General features: G+C 46.4%; 1 protein-coding gene across 1 annotated transcript in view; it reads left to right on the top strand.

Annotated features, from left to right (window-relative positions):
• The first annotated feature begins 2,874 nt into the window (after positions 1-2,874).
• Positions 2,875-11,904, top strand: part of LOC147672479 (uncharacterized) — a 234,907-nt gene continuing 225,877 nt past the window's right edge. Inside the window, exon 1 of the mRNA XM_086948008.1 lies at positions 2,875-3,101. Coding sequence (XP_086804134.1) covers positions 2,963-3,101 — 139 coding nt within the window. The 5' untranslated portion in view covers positions 2,875-2,962. The remainder of the gene's footprint in view (positions 3,102-11,904) is intronic.

The raw sequence follows: 11,904 nt of genomic DNA, 5'->3' as shown, positions 1-11,904 counted from the left end.
ATTACCACTGTGGGGGAGCAATTTAGGTACCCCCATCAAGCATATCTAGTCAGGTACACAAGCTGTAGAGGCCGAAGGAGAGTGCTTGCCCAGATAACCACTGCATTAAAATTTCATCTAATTGTAACATTTGACTACGGCTGCTAGCTCCGTTCTTGGTCAGTCGGAGACGATAAACTATGTAGATACGGCAAGTTTTATCAGTTATTCTAAAGAAGAGACTGACTTGGTAATTCGCAATAGGCAAGAACCCACTGGTACTGGATTATGACACAACATTGTTCCTATCGGAGATGTAAATAATTCGGGTGAGGTGCAAACCTTCTGGCCCGACTAAGGGAATGTGCTCTCAGAAAAACCTGGGTACAACAGGACACTTCAATTAATGTTGGAGTCTGCCTGCTTTATGCTGGTCAGCCAGATGGGTAGGAGTGGTTGCCGGGAAAAATAAAAAAAGGGTCCAGGGTTCTCTAAGTTGTGAGACAGGATAAGAAGCTACTGTAAAGATGAGTGTGGGTTAGTTGGACACAAATATTACCTTAACTGCAGATAATGCCATTTCCGAACAGTGGACTGCCCCCCCACCCCCCTTCCCCCACATGGGGTCGGAAAATGTGTTTGTAGCTCATAGCATAGTGTCACAGCATCTGATGATCACAGCCAGACTGAGGTTTTTCTTGCAGGCATTAAGGACATGAAACAGAGCAGAGTGTTTGGAGTACCTTATGGGATCGCAGGCCTCACCGAACTGGAGCTTCTTTTAAGGGAATAATGCTGGAAACACAGAATTGGGTACGTCTGGCTCAATAACCATCTTCACCAAGCAGCAGTGTGCAAGTGTTGCCAGGTGTCTTTCAGTGACAGGCAAGTGCATTAAGGAAGCTGCATGAGGTAGCGAGGTTACTTGCAATAAGTCAGGGTGGTCCCAGCAGACCCACAAAAGAGGGCTGCGACAAAACATGAAACTGGGAATCTTGATTCTAACAGTATCACTGTTTTATAATACGCACAACCCTCTGGTTATACGGAGTATGAATGTTCCAGCCTGAATTACAAGGTGAGATAAACCCGACTTTGATTTTGTGGAGGGCAATCATTCCAGTGATAACAAAGTGAACTAGGTCTATAGCTTTAGTGAGCACCAAAGGTCACAGCTGGTTAGCAGGTATATGTGATCGGTGATTAAGCTTTAGTTAGTAGTTGGCATAGGCTGTAATGCCTAAAAGGGTGCTGTGACTACAATAGTGGCACAATACAAACATTCCTGTTCGCCATGGTTAGCATCAAAAAGGTCTGTCCTAAGGTCTGGTCAACTTCAACAAAGTATGTGCACTCTGCTCCGAGGGCAGGTTACGGGTTGCTTCAGTTAAGCATAACATTCCCTGCACTCATAGCCATAGTAGTTAGGCTGTTTGTGGAAGCGGTCATCTGACAAGTGTGCCGCAGTCCCATAAATTGGGGCAACAGGTGTTAAAGCACACAAAGTGCTAGAAGGATTGCAACTACAGGTTGCAGGAGGTTGGAGCTACATTAGCTTGAAGGGTAATATAGCTGTGGTTAATCACATTCCTACAGGTCATGTGAGGCAGTTGAACAGTCCTGCTGAAGGATAAACAGCACCATGCACAAGTTCACAGACCAAAGCGGTTTTGGATTCTTCAGGCAAGGGCTAATCCAGGCGAACACCAAAGATTATTTTCACAAAGATGGGGTGACTTGTCGTAGGTGGCCATGGATCTGTTCCTACTGGACATTAGCGAGGCCCTGTAAATAGCGGTTTGCAGGTGAGAAAAAAAATTGGTAATCTTGGTGGGGGGCTCTGTAGGAGAAGGGGGCCACCTCCAGAGCTTTAGCGATCCGGAGGCGGAAGGGTACAGAAGGACACCTCTTCAGAAGCACAATAGGGATGCCAGTGCCAAATCCCATGAGTCCTCATGGTAGGTCCCTAGAAGAAAATCGTTGGCGCCCGCTAGTCCTTTGTGCAGTTGTAAGCCTGAACAACCGGGGGCTTGCCTTGCAATGCTCTGCCCTGAAAGGAAAATGAAGAAGATAGTGGTCCACGTGATCCAAGGGAGGGGATCACACCATAATTGGTAGCACTGGTTGCCACAGTGCAATTGGGCTCATCAAGCTCGGCAGGGCAGCATAGTTTAGTCATCGCTGCCTGACCTTGGATCGCCTGTAAGATAAGCCACCAAGTTGCACATACTTGTGTATGGAATAAACCTGGAACAATATTTTCCCAACCAAAAAATTGTGTTGTGTGTTTATTTATTCCATCATGCATGCTATATGGCATTGGGTGGGGAATGTTGCCTATATAGGTACTCTGCGGCTGCCCGTGGCTCACACAGTGTCACGCAGTTTGGTGCTTACTTTCCCTCCATATTAAAGAATAGTAGATGTTTCAGCACCCAGGCTAATATACTGCAATGCTAAATACATATAAGGTCCCAAAGGCGAGACCAATGCATTTCAAATGCTTGTTTTAAATGCTTCTTAAAAATGTTTTAAAGTTTTGATTTATGTATGTCAATCTACTGTTGAGCTCTTTGTAGATCTAAATCTTTAATACAATCTTGAAATCTTGTATGCTTATGTCATTAATTTTCAAGTTATTATCTCAATATAATATCAAATGTTCGAGAGAAAAAAACAGATTGAGCACTACAATGTATAAACTAACAGACAAAAAAAATCAGTTGACAAGCTCTATATTAGACAACGTTTCTCAATAATAATGTGTTTTCAAAAACTGCCAGTGCCTGGCTTCAGAAAATAAATCCTCCCCCCTCAATTACTGATGCTGTTATCCCATCTCCTATTATTTTCACTTGTACTTATTCTTGTTGTGTTTATTATTACCATAGGACCCTGGGTACCTTCCCTAGTGAAGTCATTGATTTCTGCAGTTCCTAAGAGAAGACAACCAAATCCGCTCACATTCAAGGACCCTTGTTTCATGAGTCCAAGCCCAGGTAAACCTAAGGAGAAGCGACAAAGACTCTTCAAAGCCCCTCTAACTATTCGGGGTCTACAAAGGAATGAGAAAAAGTCGAAAAAGGCCAAAAAGTATCATCTTTTTGAACAAGCAGGCACAAGTAAGAATACCAGTTGACTTAAAGCTTTATCTGAAATGTATGAACAGTTTGAATGCAGTTCATATATGATTGTTTGTTGGTCTCATTACTGACAGTGCTGTGAAGAGCTTGATTCCAAAATGGTGCTGCTTCGATCAAAGTCAGATTGCATCTTTGTTCCTTGTACGACTGGCTGTCTGCCACGCCTGCCCCTTTAATCAGCCCAGAAAGACGTGACAGCACTCCGATACTCACCATGCTAATAATTGGAAGATGCATTGTTTTGTAAGCAGAAGAGTGTTTCGATTGTAGTTAACAATGCACAACTTCTTTCAATCGATCTCAAGTCTAAAATACAATCACTGGCGCATATTGAAGGGTACAATCAATTGACATCTAACATAGTGCATAAGCTTATACTCCGAAGCTATGAGTAGAACATTCAGACTTAATAGTAACAAAACTATAATTTATTTTAACCCCTTGGCCGTGGCGGTAATTACGCCGGGCCGCTGGGGGGGGGGGAGGGGTCATGCGGCACCGCCATGCTTTTGACGGAACCACTCCGTCACGAGCCACGGGCTCGCTGTGCTTATGACGGAGTGGTTCCGTCACGGCTCCGCCCACTCACTAATTCGCCCGCACAGGCTGGGAATCAGTGCCGCGTGGGCGGAGAGGCCACGGTGTGACGGAACCACTCTGCCATGAGCACAGTGCGCCCGTGGCTCGTGACGGAGTGGTTCCGTCACTTGCACGAAAGGAGTTAATACAGAGCCGGTGTTGGACTTGGCCCTTTTCCCATGTCATCCCTGAACTTTTTTCCTTCCTCCTAGCCTTTTTTCTGACATAGTGTTAGTGGTTCTAGGACTCTGGGCACTTTAGCACTGCTGTCCAGTGTAAAGTGTGTGTGCTCTCTGTGGTAAACATGGTAAAGAATGGTCGACACCTATTTGGCATATTTAATTTACCTGTCATTCCCTTGTAAAGTGGTATTCAGATACCCAGGGCCGGTAAATTAAATGCTACTGGTGGGCTTGCAGCGCTGATTGTTTCACCCACCAAAGTAGCCCTTCAAACCTGCCTCCGGCCTTTGCCATTGCAGGGCCTTTGTGCGCAGTGTTACTGCCGCTGTGAGGTGACACCTAAAGTGTGTACCATGTCCGTGACCCCCCCTTTTACTGCATTTCAGTCACCATTAAGGTAGGCCCTATGGGCAGGGTGCGTTGCAGGTAAAAGGTAGGCCATGTACCTTAAGTGTGTGACATGTCCTGGTAGTGACAAACAGCCATTTCGGTTTCTCACTGCTGTGAGGCTGCCCTCTCATAGGAATGCATTGGGGATTCCCTGATAAGGGGTTTTTCAATGGTTATTCCTGATATGAGAGGAGCAGCGTGGTCAAGTTTGGTATGTTTGGAATAGCGATAATAAATGCGATGCAATGGTATGCGCAGATTTATTTTCCCTATTTTAGAAATGCCACTTTTAGAAGTTGGCATTTCTGTGGTCCATGTGCCTGCCTGCCTGCCTGATGTGTATTGCATGTCTGGCTCTGGAGTGACAGGGGCTGGTGAGGTGTGTGTGGCAAGGGGAAGAGGAGCTCTGTAAGCAGAGTGCTCCAAAACCCCCCGGAACCAGTTAGGACTGGTTCCCCCAGCCCAGTGCCAGGGCAGAACAAAGAGAATGTTAGTATAAGTACTGGGGCTGTGACCCCATTTGTGGTACTTGGGGGCTTAATTGCAGCCTGCGGCCGGAGAAGACACTGTGCTGGCAGGAAACCGCCAATGGAACTTTGCCTGGGGAGCTGCTTGCTAGAGGGAATGCTCCTCTGCCCAGGGACCATGTGTGCTGGCCTGCTGCCTGTTCTCTCCAACTGAGAATCCAACATGAGAGGAGCACTTCCAGCCCCCCTGCTTCAGGTCTCCGTGGTGGAGACAGACCAAGCGTTTCTGGCCCTAGAATGGTTGCTTGCCAAAGCATGCTGGTACGCTGTCTGCGTGGCTCTCCCTGACTCACAACCTGAAGAGAGATCTTGGAGGTGGCTGGGCAGCTGGGCTCTGCTGTGTGGCCTCAAGCTGCCTGAGCCCAAGGAGGGGGGCTCCTTTAGTGTGGCCAGGAGGTGCCGCCGCGCCACAGCAGAGAAGCTGCAACCACCAAAACAGCCAACCTCGGGCAGAGCTCCCGTGTGGAAAGGGAGAGGCCAGAAGTCAGGTACCTGATGCATGGCCAGGGGTGAGGCTGAGGCAAGAAGAAGCCAAAGACGAAACCGTAAGCCAGGCAGCGCTTGCCTGACTGTGGGCGGGACTCCCCATACTGAGGAGGAGAGCCCCGCGTGTCTGCTGGCGTTGCTGGAGACCGGGAGGAGTCCTGTGTGTTCCCCGCGAACAAGGGGATATGAGGATTTTGCAGAAGCTGCGGCCACCAAAATAGAGACCCCTCCGCCCCATGAGGACCGACAGCAGAACCGCCCAGCCCCAAGGAATAGTGAGTGGGGTTGGGCTCCCTGGCATTCCGCTCCGACCGCCGTGTAGGCGGGAGCCTTAACCCTTCAAGCTAGGGTAGAGGAGGGAAAGCCCGGTGTCGGCTTCCCTTCCCCCTCGATGGCATAGATTACCCTGAGGCACTCTCTGTGGGTTGCCCAGAGATAGGGCTGAACCTCTTTCTAAGTAGTTGTGCCTGGCCTGCGTCCGCGGTGGTGAATCGCTCCAAATTTTGGCAGTTGCGCTCCATGGTCACGTGCATCTGCACCCATATTGGATGTTGGGGGCATTTGAACAGGGCGAGTGAGGGCCCAGTAGTGCAAAGCCATTCTTGCAGTCCTGGCGAAGTTGGGCAGAAGACCCAAAAACCTACCAGGAAGGAAGCAGGATATCGAGCAGCAGCTCGGAGGAGACTACAGTGAAGGTGTCATGGGCACCTACTAGTCATTAGAATATGTGCCCTTTAATGATGTTTGCTACGTGCACTGCTGCTGATGTGGCTATATTACATTGTGCATAATATGTGGGTATCCTTTTCTAGCAGTGATTCGGCTGTACCTTGTGCACACTGCTAGTAATTCCTACGGTGCACTACTAATGAGGTTTAGGCATAATGTGTTGTGCCAGGGGCACTCCTAGCTAGTAGTTACTGGCTACCCTTATGGTGATGATGTATGAATAATGCTCCTTACCAGGTTACATTGGTAATTGTGATGCTTATGATTTATGCCTAATGTGATGTGGTTTCTGTACAATAGGTTCAGGCCAAGTGTACCTTACCAGCAGTTACTGGTTGTGCTTTTCCTTAATGGTGTGTTCTAATGGTGAGGACAGTGGCCCGATTGGTCCTGTGATGTATATAATCCCCTGTAAAGTACTACCTGGTGCCAGTTGGCACAGTGTATATGCGTGATTATGATTTTAATGTGTGTTGGATAATGCAAAGGCTATTTTTTATATAACCTTGTGTGTAGTCTCTTTTGTAGTGTGCCTAGTGTGTCGCTGCTGTGTGAGTGTGTTGCACAAACACTTTACACATTGCCTCTGGGATGCGCCTGACTGCTCGTGCCAAGCTACCAAGGGGGTGAGCAGGGGTTATCTTCAGTGTGTAACTCCCTTGCCCTGACCAGAGTGGTGGTTTCTGCCTGGCTTAGGCGCATGCCCTAGCCAACCAGAAATCCCATTTTTAACAGCCTGCTACTGTATTGTTTCCTGTTTGGTAGCGCTGTCAGTAGCAGGTGTCACCACCACCCACCTCAGTGGTACTCTGTTCACTGAACTCTGAAGCATGAAGGGATTTGTTTCAATCTTGTGACTGCAGGTAAAAGTGAGCACAGATCAGGGCATTGAGCGCTTAATTCAGTGAGTTGCCTACCAGCTGTTGAATATGCACTATGGTAATCAACGCAGTGAGGCCTGTTCACCAAGGTATTTTGGAGTGCATACTGTAGTGCTCTAGTTTTCCATACTCTTTCATGGACGATTAGTACAAAAAGACAGGATTGTGCTCTCTTTGCACTTTCACTGAGAGGGAGTTGGGCGTTTTGCTGCCGATTCGCAAAGACATGTAGAAGTTCTGCTTTTTGTAATCCTAAATATTTTGGTGAATCAGCCCTTTTGTTTTCCTGTAAGCTGATTCCTGTGTGTTCCTTACATATACCTGTTGTCCTGGCAGTTTCATTGATGTTCAGTTGTTTTTTTCTGGTGTCCGTACATTCTGTGCCTTGCTGTAATCCACATCCACCATGGTGTGACATTGACCATAGGTTATTTGTTTATTCTTTCCCTTCCCCAGGCTCTTGTTATCTCTAGTCCATCACCCAGCACCCTGCGTAAAATCGGTGTGTGCACCCCACTCCTCCCTGCGGCCAACAACTTATGTCAGTGGTCGTGCCTTGTCTTTTTTCTGTGCCACAGTTCTCCCTTTTCATTACACCTGTTCCAACCTGGCCACGACTCTACACTATCTGCAGGGGTTGAACCTGGCCAAACACAGCAAGTATTACATTGTGGCAGCAGCCGTGGTTGTTTTTTTATTTTCTTTTTTCTTTTTCCTGCCTCTAATCGGCTTTTCACGAACACCCCGTGCTTATGCTGTCCCAGCCTCACCCTGCACCCCCATGCAAAATGCTCTATCAGCATTGGGTTTTCTTTTGATGCCCTCTTTTGTGCTTCTCTTTATCTGTCTCTGAACACTCTGTAGTATGACAGTTAGGGTCATTGTCGACATTGCAAAGTTAGCATGAGTTCTGCTGCCATGATGCTGCTTTTGCACATGTTACTACATGACTTTATTTTGCAAGACTCTGTTTGTGCCTTTCACATGAGAACTGTCTGCTTTCTGCATTCTCTGCCTGTTCCTGGAGTTTAGTCTGAACACACTGTGCAGGGTCGATAAACAAATGGCCCTTGTTATTCTGTTCTGGTCAGCCCCTAGCACTCAGACAAAACATGCTGCGCTGCTGCAGATTCTGGAAGCCCTTGCTTTGATATTATGGGATTGCATGTTGGTTTAACACACACTTGGAGAGGGACCTATCCAGGGAGAAGAGCTCTGCCGTTCCTATGATGTAAAAACTACAGTCTAAACACTAAGGTATGGGATCTGCTGACAAAGCCCGGACATCTTCCTTTATATAATGAAACCTCTTTCTTCCAAGGGGAAGTGGTTAGGTCTTATAGTTCTTTATCCACTGTCTGTATACAAAGATTTCCCCTTTCATGGTCTATGGACTTTCTACAATGCTAACTGTTTTAGGTTTATGCATTTTGCTGCTGGTAGGGGCTCATGTACTGCATTTTAGAGCAAGACAGTTAAAATAAACATTTTGAACTATATCAGTGACTCTGACTAATCTTATTGTGGAGAAATATGAGTGTGTGAGCGAAAGGGTACGTCTTGCTACCGCGATTCCTGAGAGAGTCGGGAGTGTTGTGTTCTGGTTTGTCTAATCATTTGGAGCTTTCTGATTATGTAGGAGAATGAATGAGACACTATAACTAGTCGGTTCTGGGATTTTGGGTACTGAGGAGGTAGGAAGGCTTAGCCCCCACACACTGTGGATCTGTTTTCCTGCGCATAGTTCTGTGTGTGCAGAATCCCCGCAACATGGGACCGTCAACGTTTGGTCTGGTACTTATCTGCGAGACGCCTTAGTAGGGCTTTTGCTTGTCCACAAACCCCTCACTTCCATTTCCAGAGACGGCTGTGACAGTGTAGCCTCCTATATTGTGATATTTTAAAGGTTTTTCAAGCTTGAAAATTAAAAGTTCTTTCTCTTTCTTTTTACCCACTATTGTGCTGACACGCTGTTGTTATTCAACTATTTATTATGTGGTTGCCATGGCACCATCTAACCGAGCACCGCTCACGGCATATTTGACTCAATATGAAGTCCCGGATGCTGGTGTTGTGCTTATTTTTGTTGTTGGTGTGGATGCAGATCACCGCTTCGAGGTCTTTTATTCTTGGGTCACCTTTCCGACAGTCGATGGAACAAATAAATTGTTTCACGAGTATACTGCCACAGCCCTTCTGCAGAATTATAGACCCTATGATTCTCTTGAAGTTCCGCTAACTGCTTGGCAAAACACTATTTGGTTTAATGGCACCCTTCATCACCCTGTGCCTGCGGTCCATTTAGGTCCCTTGTGAATTGATGGGGCCACATGGCTCGTTTTGGTTGGGTATACCCCGCATCCAAATTATCTTAATGTTCCAGTCGCAGAGCTAGGCGTATTACACACTTCATTAATGCATATACATAGAGCTGCTATTCAGTTCGCGTCACGCAACTTCTTGGTGGGACCGCCTGGCATTGCTGCACAACCTCCAGGACCTGGTGGCATAATCATCAGTCCTGTCCTGATTAATTCAGTAATGGGCAAGCAACCGCAAAAATCAGGACGACCGTCCTTAAAGGCTTGATGACAAATTTGGACAACTCAATGCTGTTTTTCCAAATACCAGACCTTTGGAGAAACACAGAATCCTGACAATGAGTTTACCTAAAGGCCTGGTTCCTTGGTTAGCTGATTGTAACACTTGGGATAAAGTGTTTGCAGCGGTTTATTTGATGTGTTTCGGCACCCCCTCAATGACCGTTCTCCCTTCCGTGATTAAATGTGTTCAAGATGAACACGAGGCTCTGGAGTTGGGAATGAGATTGGTGGGAGTGTTCAATATTGTTTGTGTTATGATTCTTGCAAATGTTAAGGGTGATACAGTATGCTTGCAGGTGACACAACGCTTAAAGGCTGTTGCAGACGCAGGCGCAAATTGCCCAAGATGATTGCTAAAGCTTATAAATAGTCTGACAATTAAGCCTTTTACTGATCCTCAAAATCAATCAAAAGAAAGCCCAACCTGATAAGGAAGGGTGCCCGTTCTTTCCTAAAAAGAACTGGAAAAATAAAAAACAGGGGCATTAACCACAGAAGCAGGGTTCGCTTGCTGGTTCACCGACACCGAAATCTTCTGAGCGAACTTATGATTAGCGCAATTGCGCTAAAATGAAGTCTCCTGATAGATTTCAAGTCCATGATCAGCACTCTCCTCGTTCTTTACAGGACTCATCGGACTCTCGAGTCGGTGAAGGGGAGCGTCAGTATGTTATGTTATGTTATGTTATATTAATTTTTTGTGCGCACAGCTACTCCAGCCAAGGAGCGTCCCGGCTCATCGTGACAAAGGTGCGACCACTCAAAAGGGATAGGATCAACATTATCAGTTTGACGTGAAAGCCAAAAAGAGGGACTGTCTCGTTTTGGACCGCCATATCAAAAGAAGAAAGTTGCAGTTTTAACAGTGAAATATGCCTCTGATGGTGAGGGTGCTCCGTCTAGACTGGCGATGGACAGTGACTGTGCTCGACAGCGCAGCGGAGGTTACCATAGTGCAGGAAACCCTGCGTCCCTGTCTGGAGGTGAGCGCAACTGATACATGTATTACAGTAGAAACAGCAGATACTCGAGTTGCTCCTCCGGATAAACTCTATGAAAAAGTCCTCCAAATTGAGGGTGATATACAGCGTACAATTACAGCGTTTGTTTGGGAAAATCTCACTTCTTCTTATGAAATTTTGTTGGCCGAGGCAGATTGGCCTCCACCATTTATTTTGGCCGCTTCTAAAGGGGAGGACATGATACTTCCGAGTTTTTCACCATACGTCCCTGAGGAACATGCACAGGCTTACGCAACAGAGTGGGCTAAGGCACTTGCCCCGGGAGTGCAATGTAATCAAGTGGGCTGGGATAGAGATACACCGGCACACAAGATTCCGTTACGGTCTGTGCTGCAGCCACAACGGCAATATCCTATCAGGCGGGAGGCTAAAGCTGCTGTTTGTGACATTCTGACTCAATTGGAATATCAAGAGGTAATTGAACCCTGTATATCACAATAAGTAATCCTCTTTTTCCGGTATCAAAACCGGACGGTTCATATCACATTGCGTTAGATTATCGAAACTTGAATGGTCTTTGTCGTACATTTGCTGTACAGAACACCCACAGCTCTGCGCTAGTGAACAGCATAGTTCGTAAAAAACTATAGTCACAATTTGGCTCCCTCCTGAGAGCCGTTACGTGACATTATTTACCGCCTTCGGAAATCAGAAAAAATTACACGCTTGTCCATGGGGTATAAGAACAGCCCCGGGGCTTTTGCTGCACGCGTTGTGCCTTTATTACACAGCATAGACTCTTATGCATTCTCATATGTTGATGATATTTATCTGACAGAATACGAGCTGATGCCGAATCTAGTCCAAGTGAACCAAATTATATTATCGTTTGCCAACTATGGATACAAATTTAATTTGGCAAAGTCACACATTGCTGTCTTGGCTGTGCCCTTTTTGGGCTACAACCTCAACATTGAGGGTAAGGGGTTAGCCCGCCCACTTTCTGGAGAAATGTGCACAATTGCAACCTCCTTCTACACCGAAGAAGCATCAGTCTTTGCTGGGATTTTGAGAGGACATACATTCCCGATTATGCCCAGAGTATCAAACCACTCTATGGGTTGATACAACCTACATTTACATCTGCCTGCTGGTTACCAGAACATACCTGTATTCTATGATCTTTGCAGTCTGATCTGCTAGAGACTAACCGCCATATTCATGAAAATCGGCATTTGCGATTCTGAAACAGCGGAAAAAAAGCGAATCGCTATTCAGAAATCGCAAATCCGAATTCATGAATAATTGCGATTAAAAAAAGCGATTCGCACGCGATCGCAAAATCCGATTGCGATCCGATTGAAATTGCGATTAATCGCAGAATAATCGCAATTTCCGGCTACCCGCGCCTGGACTGCGATCTCGCAAATAGCAATATCGCTA

The sequence above is a fragment of the Lissotriton vulgaris genome, unplaced genomic scaffold (assembly GCF_964263255.1).
Source record: "Lissotriton vulgaris unplaced genomic scaffold, aLisVul1.2 SCAFFOLD_2498, whole genome shotgun sequence".
NCBI classification, from domain to species: domain Eukaryota; kingdom Metazoa; phylum Chordata; class Amphibia; order Caudata; family Salamandridae; genus Lissotriton; species Lissotriton vulgaris.
The sequence above is the reverse complement of the archived record's forward strand: the minus strand, read 5'-3'. Positions and strand labels throughout refer to the sequence as shown.